Here is a 25,000-nt window from a genome sequence, read left to right on the forward strand (position 1 = left end):
TCGGTATGTGTGTCTGTGTGTCGGTACGTGTGTCGGTATGTGTGTCTGTGTGTCGGTATGTGTGTCTGTGTGTCGGTATGTGTGTCTGTGTGTCGGTATGTGTGTCTGTGTGTCGGTATGTGTGTCTGTGTGTCGGTATGTGTGTCGGTATGTGTGTCGGTATGTGTGTCGGTATGTGTGTCTGTGTGTCGGTATGTGTGTCTGTGTGTCGGTATGTGTGTCGGTATGTGTGTCGGTATGTGTGTCGGTATGTGTGTCGGTATGTGTGTCTGTGTGTCGGTATGTGTGTCGGTATGTGTGTCGGTATGTGTGTCGGTATGTGTGTCGGTATGTGTGTCTGTGTGTCGGTATGTGTGTCGGTATGTGTGTCGGTATGTGTGTCTGTGTGTCGGTATGTGTGTCGGTATGTGTGTCGGTATGTGTGTCGGTATGTGTGTCGGTATGTGTGTCTGTGTGTCGGTATGTGTGTCTGTGTGTCGGTATGTGTGTCGGTATGTGTGTCGGTATGTGTGTCGGTATGTGTGTCTGTGTGTCGGTATGTGTGTCTGTGTGTCGGTATGTGTGTCGGTATGTGTGTCGGTATGTGTGTCGGTATGTGTGTCGGTATGAGATGCATCATTTCTTTCCAGGAAAATTCAGACAATTCTAAAATGTTTTCAATTTCTTTATCACAAATATGAAGAAATATTTAATCTCTCAGCTCCTACATTTAACAGGTGAGCTGTAGAGAAGTTCCAGTGTGTTTGAACTCCACAGACCAGCTAATACAGAGAAATATCTACTTGAAACAAAGACATGCAACAGCACCATGTTAACACCTACAGTACATCTGTTCAAATATACACTTTGTATGTGTGTCTATGTGTCTGTATGTGTGTCGGTGTGTCTGTATGTGTGTATGTGTTTGTATGTGTGTCTGTGGGTCTGTATGTGTGTCGGTGTGTCTGTATGTGTGTCTATGTGTCTGTATGTGTGTCTATGTGTCTGTATGTATGTCTATGTGTCTGTATGTATGTCTATGTGTCTGTATGTATGTCTATGTGTCTGTATGTATGTCTATGTGTCTGTATGTATGTCTATGTGTCTGTATGTATGTCTATGTGTCTGTATGTGTGTCTATGTGTCTGTATGTATGGCTGTGTGTCTGTGTGTGTCTGTGTGTCTGTATGTGTGTATGTGTGTCTGTATGTGTGTCTGTGTGTCTGTATGTGTGTCTATGTGTTTGTATGTGTGTCTGTGGGTCTGTATGTGTTTGTATGTGTGTCTATGTGTCTGTATGTATGTCTATGTGTCTGTGTGTGTCTATGTGTCTGTGTGTGTCTATGTGTCTGTATGTGTGTCTATGTGTCTGTATGTGTGTCTATGTGTCTGTATGTATGTCTATGTGTCTGTATGTATGTCTATGTGTCTGTATGTATGTCTATGTGTCTGTATGTATGTCTATGTGTCTGTATGTGTGTCTATGTGTCTGTATGTATGGCTGTGTGTCTGTGTGTGTCTGTGTGTCTGTATGTGTGTATGTGTGTCTGTATGTGTGTCTGTGTGTCTGTAGGTGTCGGTATGTGTGTCTGTATGTGTGTCTTTATGTGTGTCTATGAGTCTGTGTGTGTCTGTAGGTGTCGGTATGTGTGTCTGTAGGTGTCGGTATGTGTGTCTGTAGGTGTCGGTATGTGTGTCTGTAGGTGTCAGTATGTGTGTCTGTATGTGTGTCTATGTGTCTGTATGTGTGTCTATGTGTCTGTATGTGTGTCTATGTGTCTGTATGTGTGTCTATGTGTCTGTATGTATGGCTGTGTGTCTGTGTCTTTATGTGTGTCTGTGTGTCTGTATGTGTGTCTGTGTGTCTGTGTGTGTCTGTGTGTCTGTATGTATGTCTGGGAGTCTGTATGTATGGCTGTGTGTCTGTATGTATGGCTGTGTGTCTGTATGTATGTCTGTGTGTCTGTCTGTGTGTCTGTACGTGTGTCTGTGTGTCTGTATGTGTGTCTGTATGTATGTCTGTGTGTCTGTATGTGTGTCTGTGTGTCTGCATGTGTGTCTGTGTGTCTGTGTGTGTGTCTGTGTCTGTATGAGTGTCTATGTGTCTGTATGAGTCTGTCAGTATGTGTGTCTGTGTCTGTATGTGTGTCTATGTGTCTGTATGTGTGTCTGTGTGACTGTAGGTGTCGGTATGTGTGTCTGTATGTGTGTCTTTATGTGTGTCTATGTGTCTGTGTGTGTCTATGTGTCTGTATGTGTGTCTGTGTGTGTGTCTGTGTCTGTGTGTGTGTCTGTATGTGTGTCTATGTGTCTGTATGTGTGTCTATGTGTCTGTATGTGTGTCTATGTGTCTGTATGTATGTCTATGTGTCTGTATGTGTGTCTATGTGTCTGTATGTGTGTCTATGTGTCTGTATGTGTGTCTATGTGTCTGTATGTGTGTCTGTGTCTGTGTGTGTCTATGTGTCTGTATGTATGTCTATGTGTCTGTATGTGTGTCTATGTGTCTGTGTGTGTCTATGTGTCTGTATGTATGTCTATGTGTCTGTATGTGTGTCTATGTGTCTGTATGTGTGTCTGTGTGTGTGTCTGTAGGTGTCGGTATGTGTGTCTGTATGTGTGTCTATGTGTCTGTATGTGTGTCTATGTGTCTGTATGTGTGTCTATGTGTCTGTATGTGTGTCTATGTGTCTGTGTGTGTCTATGTGTCTGTATGTATGTCTATGTGTCTGTATGTGTGTCTATGTGTCTGTATGTATGGCTGTGTGTCTGTGTCTTTATGTGTGTCTATGTGTCTGTATGTATGTCTATGTGTCTGTATGTATGTCTATGTGTCTGTGTGTGTCTGTGTCTGTATGTGTGTCTATGTGTCTGTATGTATGGCTGTGTCTGTATGTGTGTCTGTGTGTGTCTGTGTGTCTGTATGTGTGTCTATGTGTCTGTATGTGTGTCTGTGTGTCTGTAGGTGTCGGTATGTGTGTCTGTATGTGTGTCTTTATGTGTGTCTGTGTGTCTGTAGGTGTCGGTATGTGTGTCTGTATGTGTGTCTGTATGTGTGTCTATGTGTCTGTATGTGTGTCTGTGTGTCTGTAGGTGTCGGTATGTGTGTCTGTATGTGTGTCTGTGTGTCTGTAGGTGTCGGTATGTGTGTCTGTATGTGTGTCTTTATGTGTGTCTATGTGTCTGTGTGTGTCTGTAGGTGTCGGTATGTGTGTCTGTGTGTGTCTATGTGTCTGTCTGTGTGTCTGTAGGTGTCGGTATGTGTGTCTGTATGTGTGTCTATGTGTCTGTATGTGTGTCTATGTGTCTGTATGTGTGTCTATGTGTCTGTATGTATGGCTGTGTGTCTGTGTCTTTATGCGTGTCTGTCTGTATGTGTGTCTGTGTGTCTGTATGTGTGTCTGTGTGTCTGTATGTATGTCTGGGAGTCTGTATGTCTGTCTGTGTGTCTGTATGTATGGTTGTGTGTCTGTGTGTCTGTGTGTCTGTGTGTCTGTATGTGTGTCTGTGTGTCTGTATGTATGGTTGTGTGTCTGTATGTGTGTCTGTATGTATGTCTGTGTGTCTGTATGTGTGTCTGTGTGTCTGTATGTATGTCTGGGAGTCTGTATGTGTGTCTGTGTGTCTGTATGTATGGCTGTGTGTCTGTATGTATGTCTGTGTGTCTGTATGTATGTCTGTGTGTCTGTATGTATGTATGTGTGTCTGTGTGTCTGTATGTATGTCTGTGTGTCTGTATGTGTGTCTGTGTGTCTGTATGTATGTCTGGGAGTCTGTATGTGTGTCTGTGTGTCTGTATGTATGGCTGTGTGTCTGTATGTGTGTCTGTGTGTCTGTATGTATGTCTGGGAGTCTGTATGTGTGTCTGTGTGTCTGTATGTATGGCTGTGTGTCTGTATGTATGTCTGTGTGTCTGTATGTATGTCTGTGTGTCTGTATGTATGTATGTGTGTCTGTGTGTCTGTATGTATGTCTGTGTGTCTGTATGTGTGTCTGTGTGTCTGTGTGTCTGTATGTATGTCTGTGTGTCTGTATGTGTGTCTGTGTGTCTGTATGTGTGTCTGTGTGTCTGTATGTATGTCTGTGTGTCTGTATGTATGTCTGTGTGTCTGTATGTGTGTCTGTGTGTCTGTATGTGTGTCTGTGTGTCTGTATGTGTGTCTGTGTGTCTGTATGTATGTCTGTGTGTCTGTATGTGTGGAACTCTTGGTTGCAGTGGCATTCTGAACACTAACAGGCACATACCAACACACATACAGACACACAGACATACATACAGACACACAGACATACAGAGACACACATACATACAGATACAGACACACACACATACAGACACACACATTCAGACACAGACACACATACTGACACACACATACAGACACACATACTGACACACATACTGACACACATACAGACACACATACAGACACACACATACATACAGATACAGACACACATACAGACACACATATAGACACATACAGACACACACATACATACAGATACAGACACACACAGACACACATACAGACACACATACAAACACACACACATACATACAGATACAGACACACATACAGACACATACAGACACACATACAGATACAGACAGACACACACATACATACAGATACAGACACTCATACAGACACACACACATACATACACATACAGACACACACACATACATACAGATACAGACACACATACAGACACACATACAGACACACACACATACAGATACAGACACACATATAGGCACACATACAGACACATACAGACACATACAGACACACATACAGACACACACCCACATACAGATACAGACACTTACACATACATACAGATACAGACACACATACAGACACACACATACATACAGATACAGACACACATACAGACACACACATACATACAGATACAGACACACATACAGACACACACATACATACAGATACAGACACACATACAGACACACATACAGACACACACATACATACAGATACAGACACACATACAGACACACATACAGACACACATACAGACACACACATACATACAGATACAGACACACATACAGACACACATACAGACACACACATACATACAGATACAGACACACATACAGACACACATACATACACACACACATACAGACACACATACAGACACACATACATACACACACACATACAGATACAGACACACATACAGATACAGACACACATACAGACACACATACAGATACAGACACACATACAGACACACACACACATACAGATACAGACACACATACAGACACACATACAGACACATAACTTCCTCGGTTGCCACAGAATGAATAGGATTTTAATTTAATATTACATGTGAATTAGAAAGAGGAGGTTATTCAGAATGTCTTCTGGTGGCTGGAACATCATCTTCATGTTCAGTGTTCTTCAGACCTTTTCAGGTCAGGGTCCATCAGGAGAGACTCAGAGTGAGCGTCAAGGCTCCCAGCAGCAGCAGTGTGCCATGGCTCAGTTACACACAGGCCTTCTGAACACACACACCTCCCACTCTTCATCTCACTGCTCTATGGTACGACACACCACCAACACACAGTGAGTACTGCTGTACACACACATACACACACTTCATCTCACTGCTCTATGGTACGACACACCACCAACACAGTGAGTACTGCTGTACACACACATACACACACTTCATCTCACTGCTCTATGGTACGACACACCACCAACACAGTGAGTACTGCTGCACACACATATACTGTACACACACACACATACCACCAACACAGTGAGTACTGCTGCACACACACATACTGTACACACACACACACACATACCACCAACACACAGTGAGTACTGCTGCACACACACATACTGTACACACACACATACTGTACACACACACATACCACCAACACAGTGAGTACTGCTGCACACACACATACTGTACACACACACACATACCACCAACACACAGTGAGTACTGCTGCACACACACATACTGTACACACACACATACCACCAACACGATGAGTACTGCTGCACACACACATACTGTACACACACACATACCACCAACACAGTGAGTACTGCTGCACACACATACGCACCACACACTCACACACAAACACACACCACTACATACAGTAAGTACTGCTGCACACATGCACACACACACACACCACCAACACAGTGAGTACTGCTGCAAACACACGCACCACACACACACACACACACACACACACACACACACACACACACACACACACACACACACACACACACACACAGTGAGATGGTCATCATACACATGCACACACACACATCCTGTATTCTGCACATATTCTGGACATTCCCATGCACATCATTTCACTATCCACTTTGAGCACCTCCTTGTGTATGGAGTTTACTACTCGGACCTTCATGTGACAGCAGCACAGTGTATAAACTCAGAATGAAGAAAAGTCTGATCTCTGTTGTAGCTCATTCACCTAGGTTTAATCTGAGGTGATTTTCTGCTCAACACAGCTGTATAGAGTGATTGTTATTATTGAGCTGTTATATGTTTCCAGACACCTTGATCCAATCTGGCCATTGTCTTCTATCACCAATGTGTCTCCACTCACAGACCTGTTCCAGGAGATCTGAAATGCTCAGTCCAGCCCATCTGACACCAACAACTATGCCATGGTTAAAGTCACAGAGATCAGACTTGTTCTTCATTCCGATGTTTGATGTGAACATCACCTGAAGCTCTTGGTGTGTATCTGCAGGATGTTCTGTATTGTGCTTCTGCCACATGATTAATAAAGGATTGGGAACACCGGTATTCCTAATAAAGTCATGTTTATTTGATTCAGTATTCATAATATCTCATTTTTTCCATCTCAATGACTGAAGGCCAGTCCCCAGCTGTCTTCACAACCAGCAGCGCCACCCTGTGGCATGTGCCATGCCGGCGACCCCCTCTGTGCGTGTGAGTAGAACCAATGTTGTGTCAGTCAGCTGTATGTTCTGGTGTTTATCAGCAATCAGGTCTGAGCTGAACTCAGAGTTTATGATGACCCATTAGTTCCTCAGGAGCTCTCGGCTGCACTGTTATAAAGTGTTGTAGAAAGGACATTATTTACATTTACAGTATTTACTGTAGAGTGTCACCCAGATGGGGATGAGGTTCACTTCTGAGTCTGGTTCCTCTCAAGGTTCCTCTTATCATCTCAGGGAGTTTTTCCTTGTTGCCGTCACCTCTGGCTTGCTCATTAGGGATAGTGATAGATATATAGTATTTTACATAAATTAATATGTTTAAATTAATTTTCAATTTTAATATTATATATTCATTTATTTATTTTTATACTTATTTTTCCTTCCTCTTATTATTATATATTTATTTCCTTTTCTCTCTCTTCTGTTTCCATTCTTCTGTAAAGCTGCTTTGAGGCAATGGGAAATTGTTAAAAGTGCTATACAAATAAATTGAATAAATTGAAGTAGTTTCAGAAAAAATAAAGGAAGTGACATTTAGGCGGTTGTTCAAAATTTAGCTTTCATTTATAATAAAAATAACACACAGTTGTAAAAAAAAAAAAAAAACCACACTCAAGAAAAAATTACCATCTCAATAGGACATCTTCTGTCCCTTTAGTCTGTCTCTTTAACCTGGGAAGGAAGTTTTATTCAGCTTTTTCACTGCTGGACCATGGGTTTATTTTTGACTGTTTCAAATATTCATACTAAAAGTGCAAGTGATGAGCCTGTGGTGGGACCAAGAACAAGGAAAAGTAGAGCTTGGACCAGCACACCTTAGAAAGTCATGTATGTGCTCAGTGAACTTGACTTGAGTTGAGGAGGTAACTCGTTTTTTTGTAAACTATCAGATGAACACACAGTTACCAATGAACCCCAGGATGACTGACGTACCAGAACCTACTTCTCTCTCCAGATCAGGACCTGCACCTCAGGTACAGCACATCCCATCATATGGTATGGGGAACTGTCCATTTGGGGAGATTTAATATCCACCCAGTTATATAACCAAGATCTGTTACAGGTGCTGCTCACTGATACCTAGAGTTTAGTTGCAAATGAAAGCCTTGGCTATAACTGATGGAACACTGCTCAGGAACCATTCCCACTTGTATTTGATATATGAATGGAGTGTACTGACACACGTAGCTTTGACAGACAATCTCTCTCCATTCACCCTCTTTTAGAGGTCGAAGGTCATGTTTTGCCAGACTCAGTCAGAGGCCTCCAACCAGAATCTCATGGGTCATATGATGGAGGTGATGTCACCACAGCACATGAGAATGGAGCTACCGCTAACACATGTGCCAGCATTGCCTCATCAGTCTTATCTGCAGCACAGCTTGAGCCAGTCACAGCAGAGACAGGTCCATCAGAATCAAAGCCAAGTGCAGTCTCCTCACAGCTGTGCTCACCATTCACCCCCTGAACACCTACACCCAGGCCCAGCGCAACCTCCAGCGAAACACCTCGCACATCATCCGGTCCCTGCACAGGTACTATTTTCTCTAGAGGCTTTATTTTGCATTTTTACTGATATTCTAATGAATTGATATTATTCGTTTTTAATTTTTTTTAAATTATTTTTAGATATCTCCAGTTCCCAAAAACACCATGTGTGCAGAATCTCCTCCACAGACAAGTGGAGGCAAACGCAAACGCTCAGCAGACGAGGATCCAGATGAGCGCAGGCGCAAGTTTCTAGAAAGGAATCGAGCAGCAGCATCACGCTGCAGACAGAAGAGGAAGATCTGGGTGGTGTCACTGGAAAAGAAGGCAGAGGAACTTACACACACAAACCTGCAGCTACAGGTAGAGCAACTGCGTCGACTCATTGTAGTGTCTAGTGTTTCTTCTTATTTACAACCTGGCAACCCTGTAATTAACCGTCCTGTCCACTGCACTGTAAATGTTAGGCCAGAGAGGATTCCTGCCCATATGGGCACAGGCAGCACAGTTCACTACACCACACACTGACAGATTATAATCTCCTCTGTTTATTTATACCTGCTGTGTTTCAGAATGAGGTTACACTCCTGAAATCAGAGCTCATTCAACTAAAGCAGCTTCTCCTGGCACATAAAGACTGCCCCGTTACTCTGAGACAACGGGAAACACAAGGTGAGAAACACATGTATACTCTTAATGGTCACATTATTAGGAACACTTACCTTACAGTCCTGTCCATTTAGTGCACTCCGGTGCAGTTTCGGATTTCTTATACACATACAGCATTGTGGGTCAGTTATCTGGTCAGATATGCGCATATACTTAGTAGGCAGATTATTAGGGACAACTGTTGCTGCTTATAATCTAGTCCACGGTGGTCCAGACAGTATCCTTTTATAAACTTATTAAGAATCGTAAAGTGTAACTTATAGAGAAGGTGTAATGTTAAACAGCTCAAAGCAAAGGATGGTGTCTACACTGACAGCCTAGTGTACATATACACACATACTCCATTCAGTAAAGCTAGTAGAGTCTAACTGATATAATGTTTATGTTCACATGCAGTTGGCAGCCCGACAGGAAGTCCTCTCCAGACACAAACCATCCAACACAACAGCATTTCATCGTCCAGCAGCACAGCAGCACACACACACCTCAGCACACACTCACACGCCACATCCTAAAGGCAGTCTGGACACACCAATACATTTCAGTGACTGAGTAAAAGGGAATTTGCTGAATGTTATAGCAGATATCAATATTTGATATATGATTAATCTCCAAATCCCTATGATTCATCTCAGTAAATGATGTACAGAAACAGGAGACGTCCATATTAATGTGGATGTCTAATATATAGATGTGTAATGACGGAGCCTGGGTATCAGGAACATCGGATCCACTCGCACTGTGACTGACTGGAAGAAGCCAACTGAAAGAGCTCACCCTCACTTTTGCCCAGTGGGATTTCCTCAGGGACGTTCTCTTCTGGCAGTATGTGTGTATGTTCCTTGTGTTCTAGCACTTTGTTTATTTTTGCCTCTGCGTCAGATAAACCGTTCTAAGATCTAAGGAGAACATTCTTCACATTTTGTACTTCTCGATCAGGGGAATGTATGATCGTGTAAATAGAAACATAGTTTTGTATGACTTTGGATTGCATCTGCACCTTCTGCTCTGACCTGCACTTGTGTCCTCGTGTTTCTGGAAGCAGTTCTACGAGCGCTTTCTCAGTGAACCACTCAGGTGTCACGTACCAAATGAAACTGAACTATCTTAACTGCTTCATTGACTATGTTTATATCATTTACTTATACTGTGTAGGAGGAATTATTCTAGGAGATAATCTTCCAGTTCTTGTGTGAACACAGACAGCACAGATACCTTATTTCCCACTGACAATCACACTTGATCAGTGAGCAGATAATAAAATCCTGACACTGTGATATAACACCTTTGTGCATTATATTTCACAAATGTACAGCGCAGTGTTACATGTTTAAAATGTGTAAAATGTGGGGGGGGGGGGGGGACAATCTAAATGCTGTAGCTGAAAACAATATTTTCCATGTACAGTTTTCCAAAAAATAAAATACACACACACATATATATAAATATACACCCATCCATATATCTTTATTTTTGTACCATCTAACTAACAAATGTTATTGCTATTTCCAATAAAAGGACTTGAGCTACATTCTTCTTGTCTTTCTTTTAGCCTGTGGGATTATCATCTTAAACTGAATAAACATTAGATCTGGAAATCATTGTTTTGTATAATATCATAGAGCAAGTAACTAATACTAAAATACTGTAATTAAGATTTCACCCAGGTTCTATTTTATTGTAAGACACCGATAATAAAACACAAATGTCTCAAAGTTGAAGAAAGGCAAAGATTCTCAAACACACTTCCTGTCTTTTGGAACATTTCCTCCTGTTTATTTGGAAACATGAAGCTGTGGTTAATAACAGATGTTACTTAATGAACAAGTCGAAGATTCATGTTTAAATTCCACTGTGAAACACTGTTAGTGTTGTGTGATAATCACATATTCTTGTAATACATGTTTTACCTGTGTCTAGTTTGCACACATGGATACAGGCACATGAGGGACATTATTTGCGCTGTATAAATATTTAAAACACAAACACCCGAACTTTCACATGACAGGTTTAGTCAGAGAACCTCGGGATTACACAATCATCATCTCTGCCGTCAAAAAAACGGTCAACCGGAAACTGGATCAGATCTCCGTCCTCAGCCAATGGGCGCCCGCTCTGGTAGCCACTGAACTCAGAGGAGACGCATGTGGTTGCCATGGCAGACCGGAAAGGTCTCCGAGTGGAGTACATGTGACGCACGTGTGTATGCGCGGACGATTTCCGGGTCTTGACCCTCCTCCTTATGATGTTCCCCAACCAGACTCCACACACCAGCAGGACCAGAAGCATGTTGGCCCCCACCACCACCGCGGTCACGTGCTGAAGCTTGACGTCGCTTTCCGGTGATGTGGTGACGAAACCCGCACAGTGATCTCGCGGTGCCACCGGGCACAAAGCGCCCCCCAGTACGCTTTCCGCACAGGTGATGTAGGTGGAGTCTGCACGGAGCTCCTGCAGTGTCGCCGCTCGCGCTGAGCCGTCAGTGTAAACATAGCGCGGGAAACGGACAGCGTGGCCAAAGCGGTCGAACAGGATGCGGAACATCAGCGTTCTGCCCGGGACAGTGCGCGTGTCCTCAGCTGTGCTCCACGACACCGTGGCCGAGTCGAAGGTTATGTTGTGCACGCTCACGTTCACGATGTACCGGTTGAACTGACAAGCGTCCATCACCTCCACACTTCCGTCTGCGTGATGATTCACGTGTCCGTGTTCCACGGAATGCACACGGTTCTGACTGCCAGGGTTCTGTAGTGCATCATTCAGCTCACACATGCTGGACTTGTTGTCCGTTAAAGGGAACATTTTGGTTGCCGTCGTTCCGACAAGAGCGGAGGAGGAGTTTGCTGTAGCAGGTCCAAGCTTCACTTCTTTCTTCCTCTTAATCGACGTGTTCTTTTGACCTGTCCCAGCATCCCGGGACGCCATGTCCTCCTCTGTCTCTTCTCCTCTCTTCAGCCTCTCCTCCGTTACACCTGGCGGCTCCTGGCCTCCTGCTCCGCGAGCCTCTTTCACTTGGCAGTACCTGCTACCGGTCTGGTGCGCGAGCAGCTCCGTGACGTTCACATGGTCCAGATATTTACCATCGAGTGCGGGTGGGTGATGGCATCGCACGAGCGCTGTGAGTAACTTTCCACGGGCGCGCGTCTCTGCCATCCACTCCTTCAGCTTCTCCATGCGACAGTCACATTTCCACTTGTTTCCGCTCAGCTCCAACTGGAACAGAGCGGCATTTGTTGCGAAAGCGCCTCCGGAGATCCTCCTGAGCCGGTTGTTGCTCAGATCCAGCACCCTAAGGTGGGCGAGGCGAGAAAACGCGGTGGGATCAATACGTGTGATCCGGTTGTCGCCGAGATCGAGGCGTTCGACGCGTGTGAGCGGCTCCAGTACACCAGCCTGGATCTCCGTTAGCTTGTTGCCGTCGATTGTAAGCTCACGGAGGCGCGCAAGTCCTTTTAGCGTGTCGTTGTCCAGCCTGAGAATGTTGTTGTTACTCAGCGATAGCTTTGTGAGCTTTTTAAGGTTCTGAAACACGTGACTGCCGATTTGCGTGATTCGGTTTCCCGATAGTAGCAGTGTGACCAAAGACCTAAGCTGGGAGAACAGAGGCGTCTCGCGCAGATGCGTTTGCTTATTGTCTGATAGGTTTAGAAACTGGAGTTTAGTCAGACTGGAAAAAGCTTTGTGGTGAATATGCTGCAGCTGATTAGATTCCAGATGCAGGAATATCAGACTAGACAGATGTTTAAATACGGACTCACTTAGTAGCTCTATAGAGTTCTTATCCAGTCTTAACCGGACCAAACTGTCCAGCTGTCCGAATGTGTCTCCTGTCAGCATCCGGATGTCGTTATCGTTACCGTACAGCACGCTGAGTTTCTTTAACGGCCCGAAAGTCCCGGGGTGCAGCTTCGAAATCTGATTGTGCCCTAGATAAATCTCCTCGAGCTCAACGAGGTTTTCGAACGCTTTCGGATGCACGCGCCGGATCTGGTTGAACTGCAGATCGAGCCGCGTCAGGTGGCCATAGTGTGCCAAAGCACGCGCGCTCACGTTACCGATAAAGTTCCCCGCCAGGCCGAGTACGCGCACGGTCCGGCTGCTCTCTGGCACGGCACGCAGGCCGCGGTTGGCGCAGAGGACGTGTTGCGCGTGTGGACAATCGCAGAACTCCGGGCAAGCAGCGCGAGCGCACATCAAAAGCAGCGAGAGCGCGCCCGCGTTCCACAGAGCGAAGTAAGAGAGAGCGCGCTTCGCCATAGTCTCCGCCAAGTCACCAGCACTATGGACATCACTCTGTCCCCGGACGCGAAAAAACAAGAGCCAACATCACAAAGTCCACATGGCTTTACACTGTGTGACGGAGTTCCTGTTTTATGCTGCAGTTCGTGGTGAAGGAGATAAAAGTCGGAGCCTCGTTCGGACTCTAGTTCCACAAGTGGTCATCTGGTGCAGATCACTCGATCACACACACACACACACACACACACACACACACACACACACACACACACACACACACACACACACACACACACGTAACTTTGAGTTGGAGATCGCCCCACCCCTTTCCACTCTGCGGCCAGATGTGGACAACGGTCTGCTAATCACTCTCTCTCTCTCTCTCTCTCTCACACACACACACACACACACACACACACACACACACACACACACACACACACACACACACACACACACACGTAACTTTGAGTTGGAGATCGCCCCACCCCTTTCCACTCTGCGGCCAGATGTGGACAACGGTCTGCTAATCACTCTATCTCTCTCTCACACACACACACACACACACACACACATCTGGTATATGGGAAAAAACAGACTTGACTTCCCGTGAGGGTTTGTATGGGGACTGAGTGCTGAACTGCAGTCTTTTCTTGTTTAAGATCCGGAGAAAGCCTAGAGTTAGTTTTAAGGTTATTAATGACACATACTTAACATTAAGTGTAGAGAGACAGAGAGGGAAAACCACTGAACATGTGTACACTTTCACAATAAACCTGAACACACTGGGTACAGATCACATTTTAAAGCTTAAGGACTTGGGAATAAATGGCCCAGCTGTCTCCTATTTCTACATACTTTAAGAGATAAAGGAGTTCTAAAGCCCCCCACCCCCAGATAGTAAATAATCAGTATAAGTGCATGTAGATGTTGATGGTGAAGAAATTGAAGGTCAGGTCATACACACAAAGTGAAGGTCATACACACAAAGTGAAGGTCATACACACAAAGTGAAGGTCATACACACAAAGTGAAGGTCATACACACAAAGTGAAGGTCATACACACAAAGTGAAGGTCAGGTCATACACAGGCCAATGACCAGAATTCACAAAGCTAGAGGACTTCAGAAGATGCAGCCTAATGTCAGGTTCAAACCTTCTAGCTTGTAGTATGATAAATGTTATCTGAGGTGTTTTATCTTGTGAGTGTTAGTGTGAATGTTTGCCTTAGTGTTTGTGTTGGTAGGTGTGATGGTGTGTTTGTTGGTGCGAATGATGGTGCATGTGATGGTGCGTGTGTGTTGGTGCTTGTTGGTGTGTGTGATGGTGCGTGTGTTGGTGCTTGTGATGGTGCGTGTGTGTTGGTGTTTGTAATGTGGTTGTTGGTGCGTGTGATGATGTATGTGATGGTGCGTGTGATCATGTATGTGTTGGTGTGTGTGTGTTGGTGGTTGTGATGGTGCGTGTGATGTATATGTTGGTGTGTGTGATGTACTGTATGTGTTGGTGCGTGTGTTGGTGCATGTGATGGTTTGTGTGTTGGTGTGTGTGTGTTGGTGTGTGTGATGGTGCGTGTGATGGTTGGTGTGTGTGTTGGTGCATGTGATGGTTTGTGTGTTGGTGTGTGTGTTGGTGCGTGTGTTGGTTTGTGTGTTGGTGCGTGTGATGGTGCATGTGATGGTTTGTGTGTTGGTGCGTGTGTTGGTGTGTGTGTTGGTGCGTGTGATGGTGTGTGTGATGGTGTGTGTGGTGCGTGTGATGGTTTGTGTGTTGGTGCGTGTGTTGGTTTGTGTGTTGGTGCGTGTGATGGTTTGTGTGTTGGTGCGTGTGATGGTTTGTGTGTTGGTGCGTGTGTTGGTTTGTGTGTTGGTGTGTGTGATGGTGTGTGTGTTGGTGCGTGTGATAGTGCGTGTGTTGGTTTGTGTGATGGTGTGTGTGTTGGTTTGTGTGTTGGTGTGTGTGATGGTGCGTGTGATAGTGCGTGTGTTGGTTTGTGTGATGGTGTGTGTGTTGGTTTGTGTGTTGGTGCGTGTGATGGTTTGTGTGTTGGTGCGTGTGATGGTTTGTGTGTTGGTGCGTGTGTTGGTTTGTGTGTTGGTGTGTGTGATGGTGTGTGTGTTGGTGTGTGTGATAGTGCGTGTGTTGGTTTGTGTGATGGTGTGTGTGTTGGTTTGTGTGTTGGTGTGTGTGATGGTTTGTGTGTTGGTGTGTGTGATGGTGCGTGTGATGGTGTGTGAGTTGGTGTGTGTGATGGTGCGTGTGTTGGTGTGTGTGATAGTGCGTGTGTTGGTTTGTGTGATGGTGCGTGTGTTGGTTTGTGTGATGGTGCTTGTGTTGGTGTGTGTGATGGTGCGTGTGTTGGTGTGTGTGATGGTGCGTGTGTTGGTTTGTGTGTTGGTGTGTGTGTGTGTGTTGGTGCGTGTTTTGATGTGTGTGATGGTGCGTGTGATGGTTTGTGTGTTGGTGCGCACACACACACACACACACACACACACACACACACACACACACACACACACACACACACACACTTCCTCTGGAGCATATGTTTGTACAGAGACAGAGAGCATCTGGAGTGTGGGGGATTTGGTTGTTTAACAGATACAGACAGGGTCAGGAATAAACAATAACTCACTGTAACATATAATGTTAGAGCAGGCACTTACTTAATACCCTACATGCTAACAATTAACACTACATTAACACAACACTCATACAACCCATAACACCACATTAAAGCAACATCAACACCACACTAACACATCAACACCACACTAACACATCAACACCACACTAACACATCAACACCAAAACCACATTAACACCACACTGACACAACATTAACACCACACTAACACATCAACACCACACTGACACAACATTAACACCACACTAACCCATCAACACCACACTAACACAACACTAAAACCACATCAACACCACACTGACACAACATCAACACCACACTGACACAACATCAACACCACACTGACACATCAACACCACACTAACACAACATTAACACCACACTGACACAACATTAACACCACACTGACACAACATTAACACCACACTGACACAACACTGACACCACACTAAAACCACATTAACACCACACTAACACATCAACACCACATTAACACCACACTAACACATCAAGACCACACTAACACAACACTAACACATCAAGACCACACTAAAACCACATTAACACCACACTAACACAACATTAACACCACACTGACACAACATTAACACCACACTAACACATCAACACCACACTAACACAACACTAAAACCACATTAACACCACACTAACACAACATTAACACCACACTGACACAACATCAACACCACACTGACACAACAACAACACCACACTAACACATCGACACCACACTAACACATCAAAACCACACTGACACAACATTAACACCACACTGACACATCAACACCACACTAACACAACACTAACACATCAAGACCACACTAACACAACACTAAAACCACATTAACACCACACTAACACAACATTAACACCACACTGACACAACATCAACACCACACTGACACAACAACAACACCACACTAACACCACACTAACACATCAACACCACACTAACACATCAAAACCACACTGACACAACATTAACACCACACTGACACATCAACACCACACTAACACAACACTAACACATCAAGACCACACTAACACAACACTAAAACCACATCAACACCACACTAACACAACACTAAAACCACACTAACACAACATTAACACCACACTAAAACAACACTAACACCACACTAACACCACATTAAAGCAACATTAACACCACACTGACACAACATCAACACCACACTAACACAACTTTAACACCAGACTAACACATCAACACCACACTAACACAACACTAACACAACATTAACACCACACTGACACATTACTAACACAACACTGACACAACTTCAACACCACACCAACACAACATTAACACCACACTAACACAACACTAAAACAACATTAACACCACACTAACACCATACTGACGCATCAACACCACACTAACACAACTCCAAAACCACACTAACACCACACAAAAACAACATTAACACCACACAAAAACAACATTAACACCACACAAAAACAACATTAACACCACACTAACACAACACTAAAACCACATCAACACCACACTGACACATCAACACCACACTGACACATCAACACCACACTAACACAACACTAAAACCACATGAACACCACACTGACACAACATTAACACCACACTGACACATTAACACCACACTGACACATCAACACCACACTAACACATCAACACCACACTAACACAACACTAAAACCACATTAACACCACATTAAAACCACATGAACACCACACTAACACATCGACACCACACTAACACAACACTAAAACCACATTAACACCATACTAACACATCAACACCACACTAACACCACTAGAACCACATCAACACCACACTAACACAACATTAACACCACACTAACACCACATTAAAGCAACATTAACACCAGACTAACACAACATTAACACCACACTAACACAACACTAAAACCACATTAACACCACATTAAAACCACATGAACACCACACTAACACATCGACACCACACTAACACAACACTAAAACCACATTAACACCATACTAACACATCAACACCACACTAACACCACTAGAACCACATCAACACCACACTAACACAACATTAACACCACACTGACACAACATTAACACCACACTGACACATTAACACCACACTGACACAACACTAAAACCACATTAACACCACACTGGCACAACATTAACACCACACTGACACAACATTAACACCACACTGACACAACATTAACACCACACTGACACAACATTAACACCACACTAACACATCAACACCACACTAACACCACACTAAAACCACATCAACACCACACTAACACATCAACACCACACTAACACATCAACACCACACTAACACAACACTAAAACCACATTAACACAACATTAACACCACACTGACACAGCATTAACACCACACTGACACAGCATTAACACCACACTGACACATCATTAACACCACACTGACACAACACTAAAACCACATTAACACCACACTAACACAACATTAACACCACACTGACACAACACTAACACATCAACACCACACTGACACAACATCAACACCACACTGACACAACATTAACACCACACTGACACAACATTAACACCACACTGACACAACATTAACACCACACTGACACAACACTAAAACCACATTAACACCACACTAACACAACATTAACACCACACTGACACATCATTAACACCACACTAACACATCAACACCACACTAACACATCAACACCACACTAACACAACACTAAAACCACATTAACACCACACTAACACAACATTAACACCACACTGACACAACACTAACACATCAACACCACACTAACACAACACTAACACATCAACACCACACTAACACATCAACACCACACTAACACAACACTAAAACCACATTAACACCACACTAACACAACATTAACACCACCACTGACACATCAACACCACACTGACACAACATCAACACCACACTAACACATCAACACCACACTGACAACAACACTAAAGAACCACATTAAACACCACACTAACACTCAACACCACACTAACCACACCTAAAACCACATTAACAACACAACACTAACACAACACTAACACATCAACACCACACTAACGCAACACTAAAACCACATCAACACCACACTAACCAACACTACACAATCAACACAACACATACTACACCACTGACATCATACAACACAATAACACACCACTGACATCATACAACACAATAACACACCACTGACATCATACAACACAATAACACACCACTGACATCATACAACACAACACATACTACACCACTGACATCATACAACACAATAACACACCACTGACATCATACAACACAATAACACACCACTGACATCATACAACACAATAACACACCACTGACATCATACAACACAATAACACACCACTGACATCATACAACACAATAACACACCACTGACATCATACAACACAATAACACACCACTGACATCATACAACACAATAACACACCACTGACATCATACAACACAATAACACACCACTGACATCATACAACACAATAACACACCACTGACATCATACAACACAATAACACACCACTGACATCATACAACACAACACATACTACACAACTGACATCATACAACACAACACATATTACACCACTGACATCATACAACACAATAACACACCAACATTAACACCACACTAAAACAACACTGACACAACATTAACACCACACTAAAACAACACTAACACCACACTAACACCACATTAAAGCAACATTAACACCACACTAACACATGAACACCACACTAACACAACACTAAAACCACATTAACACCAGACTAACACAACATTAACACCACACTAAAACAACACTGACACAACATCAACACCACACTGACACAACATCAACACCACACTAACACCACACTGACACATCAACACCACACTAACACAACACTAACACCACACTGACACAACATTAACACCACACTGACACATCATTAACACCACACTAACACAACACTAAAACCACATTAACACCACACTAACACAACATTAACACCACACTGACACAACACTAACACATCAACACCACACTGACACAACATCAACACCACACTGACACAACATTAACACCACACTGACACATCAACACCACACTGACACAACACTAAAACCACATTAACACCACACTGACACAACATTAACACCACACTGACACATCATTAACACCACACTAACACATCAACACCACACTAACACATCAACACCACACTAACACAACACTAAAACCACATTAACACCACACTAACACAACATTAACACCACACTGACACAACACTAACACATCAACACCACACTAACACAACACTAACACATCAACACCACACTAACACATCAACACCACACTAACACAACACTAAAACCACATTAACACCACACTAACACAACATTAACACCACACTGACACATCAACACCACACTTACACAACATCAACACCACACTAACACATCAACACCACACTGACACAACACTAAAACCACATTAACACCACACTAACACATCAACACCACACTAACACAACACTAAAACCACATTAACACCACACTAACACAACACTAACACATCAACACCACACTAACACAACACTAACACATCAACACCACACTAACACAACACTAACACATCAACACCACACTAACACAACACTAACACATCAACACCACACTAACACAACACTAACACATCAACACCACACTAACGCAACACTAAAACCACATCAACACCACACTAACACAACACTAACACATCAACACAACACTAAAACCACATTAAAACCACACTAACACATCAACACCACACTAACACAACACTAACACATCAACACCACACTAACACAACACTAACACATGAACACAACACTAACACATGAACACCACACTAACACATCAACACCACACTAACACAACACTAACACATCAACACCACACTAACACAACACTAACACATCAACACCACACTAACACCACACTAACACATCAACACCACACTAACACAACACTAACACATCAACACCACACTAACACAACACTAACACATCAACACCACACTAACACAACACTAACACATCAACACCACACTAACACCACACTAACACATCAACACCACACTAACACAACACTAACACATCAACACCACACTAACACAACACTAACACATCAACACCACACTAACACAACACTAACACATCAACACCACACTAACGCAACACTAAAACCACATCAACACCACACTAACACAACACTAACACATCAACACAACACTAAAACCACATTAACACCACACTAACACATCAACACCACACTAACACAACACTAAAACCACATTAACACCACACTAACACAACACTAACACATCAACACCACACTAACACAACACTAACACATCAACACCACACTAACACAACACTAACACATCAACACCACACTAACACAACACTAACACATCAACACCACACTAACACAACACTAACACATCAACACCACACTAACGCAACACTAACACATCAACACCACACTAACGCAACACTAAAACCACATCAACACCACACTAACACAACACTAACACATCAACACAACACTAAAACCACATTAAAACCACACTAACACATCAACACCACACTAACACCACACTAACACATCAACACCACACTAACACAACACTAACACATGAACACCACACTAACACATCAACACCACACTAACACAACACTAACACATCAACACCACACTAACACAACACTAACACATCAACACCACACTAACACAACACTAACACATCAACACCACACTAACACCACACTAACACATCAACACCACACTAACACAACACTAACACATCAACACCACACTAACACAACACTAACACATCAACACCACACTAACACCACACTAACACATCAACACCACACTAACACCACACTAACACATCAACACCACACTAACACCACACTAACACATCAACACCACACTAACACCACACTAACACAACACTAACACATCAACACCACACTAACACAACACTAACACATCAACACCACACTAACACAACACTAACACATCAACGCCACACTAACGCAACACTAAAACCACATCAACACCACACTAACACAACACTAACACATCAACACCACACTAAAACCACATTAAAACCACACTAACACATCAACACCACACTAACACAACACTAACACATCAACACCACACTAACACATCAACACCACACTAACACAACACTAACACATCAACACCACACTAACACAACACTAACACATCAACACCACACTAACAACAACCTAACACATCAACCACCCACACTAACACAACACTAACACATCAACGCCACACTAACGCAACACTAAAACCACATCAACACCACACTAACACAACACTAACACATCAACACCACACTAAAACCACATTAAAACCACACTAACACATCAACACCACACTAACACAACACTAACACATCAACACCACACTAACACATCAACACCACACTAACACAACACTAACACATCAACACCACACTAACACAACACTAACACATCAACACCACACTAACACCACACTAACACATCAACACCACACTAACACAACACTAACACATCAACACCACACTAACACAACACTAACACATCAACACCACACTAACACAACACTAACACATCAACACCACACTAACACCACACTAACACATCAACACCACACTAACACCACACTAACACATCAACACCACACTAACACAACACTAACACATCAACACCACACTAACACAACACTAACACATCAACACCACACTAACACAACACTAACACATCAACACCACACTAACACAACACTAAAACCACATTAAAACCACACTAACACATCAACACCACACTAACACAACACTAGAACCACACTAACACAACACTGACACAACATTAACACCACACTAAAACAACACTAACACCACACTAACACCACATTAAAGCAACATTAACACCACACTAACACATGAACACCACACTAACACAACACTAAAACCACATTAACACCAGACTAACACAACATTAACACCACACTAAAACAACACTGACACAACATTAACACCACACTAAAACAACACTAACACCACACTAACACCACATTAAAGCAACATTAACACCACACTAACACATGAACACCACACTAACACAACACTAAAACCAACTTAACACCAGACTAACACAACATTAACACCACACTAAAACAACACTGACACAACATCAACACCACACTGACACAACATCAACACCACACTAACACCACACTGACACATCAACACCACACTAACACAACACTAACACCACACTGACACAACATTAACACCACACTAACACAACACTAAAACCACACTAACACAACACTAAAACCACACTAACACAACATTAACACCAGACTGACACAACATTAACACCAGACTAACACATTAACACCACACTAACACAACATTAACACCACACTGACACAACATTAACACCAGACTAACACAACACTGACACATCAACACCACACTAACACCACACTAAAACATTAACACCACACTGACACAACGTTAACACCACACTGACACATCAACACCACACTAACACCACACTGACACATCAACACCACACTAACACCACACTGACACAACATCAACACCACACTGACACAACATTAACACCACACTAACACAACACTAAAACCACATCAACACCACACTAACACCACATCAACACCACACTAACACAACTCTAAAACCACATCAACACCACACTAACACCACATCAACACCACACTAACACAACTCTAAAACCACATCTACACTAACACCACATCAACACCACACTAACGCCACATCAACACCACACTAACGCCACATCAACACCAGACTAACACATCATTAACACCACACTGACACAACACTAACACCAGACTAACACAACATCAACACCAGACTAACACAACACTAAGGGTTACCTCCTGCCCCTCAGCATTCCCAGGACTCGGATAAAACACATAGTTCTGTAAATACAGTGAAACAATGAAAAGAGTTTATTTTATATTCATTTTATTAACGTTTCTTATTCTGAAACTTAAGTTTACATGAATGTAGTAGGGATAAAAGGTGTGAGATAAAGAGTGTGTTTTCCTGAATACACAAGAAGAGTGAAAGCACAGGACAAATCAAACAAACTAGAAGGGAAAGCAGTTTATAGGATTGGGACCAGCAGCAGCTGTTTTGGTAATTATTTTCTATTCCCTAAAAATGTGTGTGCATATGTATGTGTGTATGTTTGTGTGTGTGTGTGTGTGTGTGTGTGTGTGTGTGTGTGTTAGTGTTAGAGCCTACTTAGTTAAGATCAGTATCTGAGCACGATACTGCCTCCATTGGCCATTTTGTGAACCTTTTTCCAGACTGCATGAACACACAAGACTAGAAAGTCATGTTACCATGGTTACAGGAACGCTGTTAGTGATGTTTTCACACACATGGTGTTTCTATTGTTCATATAACAGAAAGACTTCTTCCAGGATCTAACCCACTTCACTGGAGCAAAGCCTCCAGCTTTAGACTGGTGGGGGTGTGCTGTACCCCTGGGGGGCAGGGAGGGAGGGGGCACATCTGGAACAAATCAAAACCAAGAGGGGAGGGGGGGGTGTATTCCCTTTAGACCGCTGCATATTTTACCTTCTTTACTCTTACAGAAAGTCACTTTAGTGCAAACACACCCCACACACTAACCCTGAGAAGAAAGCAGAGGAATCAGGATAACAGATGTGAGGTGAGCGTCTCACAGAGGAAGAGGACCATGAGAACAGCACCATCTGCTGCTCATTACTCAACCATGTTTCAGTGATACACCACTGCTCATCCTG

General features: G+C 43.2%; 2 protein-coding genes across 7 annotated transcripts in view; one reads left to right on the top strand and one right to left on the bottom strand.

Moving 5' to 3' along the window:
- Positions 1-10,671, top strand: part of creb5a (cAMP responsive element binding protein 5a) — a 14,359-nt gene extending 3,688 nt beyond the window's left edge. For 3 of the 6 annotated variants that reach the window (XM_027144428.2, XM_047808113.1, XM_047808112.1), the window contains exons 5-11: positions 5,425-5,585; positions 6,897-6,972; positions 7,874-7,957; positions 8,210-8,518; positions 8,613-8,834; positions 9,044-9,143; positions 9,537-10,671. In XM_027144428.2, coding sequence (XP_027000229.1) covers positions 5,425-5,585; positions 6,897-6,972; positions 7,874-7,957; positions 8,210-8,518; positions 8,613-8,834; positions 9,044-9,143; positions 9,537-9,655 — 1,071 coding nt within the window. In that variant the 3' untranslated portion in view covers positions 9,656-10,671. The remainder of the gene's footprint in view (positions 1-5,424; positions 5,586-6,896; positions 6,973-7,873; positions 7,958-8,209; positions 8,519-8,612; positions 8,835-9,043; positions 9,144-9,536) is intronic. The other 3 variants (XM_047808115.1, XM_047808114.1, XM_047808116.1) reach the window with 3 other exon arrangements.
- Positions 10,672-10,892: 221 nt separating this feature from the next.
- tril (TLR4 interactor with leucine-rich repeats) lies at positions 10,893-13,623 on the bottom strand. The gene has a single exon (XM_027144402.2). It carries the CDS (start codon positions 13,395-13,397, stop codon positions 11,151-11,153), a length of 2,247 nt encoding a protein of 748 aa, XP_027000203.2. The 5' UTR covers positions 13,398-13,623; the 3' UTR covers positions 10,893-11,150.
- Between the last annotated feature and the right edge of the window lie 11,377 nt (positions 13,624-25,000).

The sequence above is a fragment of the Tachysurus fulvidraco genome, chromosome 24 (genome assembly GCF_022655615.1).
Source record: "Tachysurus fulvidraco isolate hzauxx_2018 chromosome 24, HZAU_PFXX_2.0, whole genome shotgun sequence".
Taxonomy (NCBI): domain Eukaryota; kingdom Metazoa; phylum Chordata; class Actinopteri; order Siluriformes; family Bagridae; genus Tachysurus; species Tachysurus fulvidraco.

Bases quoted from the DNA above. Each gene is read 5' to 3' on its own strand.
- tril (XM_027144402.2), bottom strand. From the start codon at position 13,397: ATGGCGAAGCGCGCTCTCTCTTACTTCGCTCTGTGGAACGCGGGCGCG.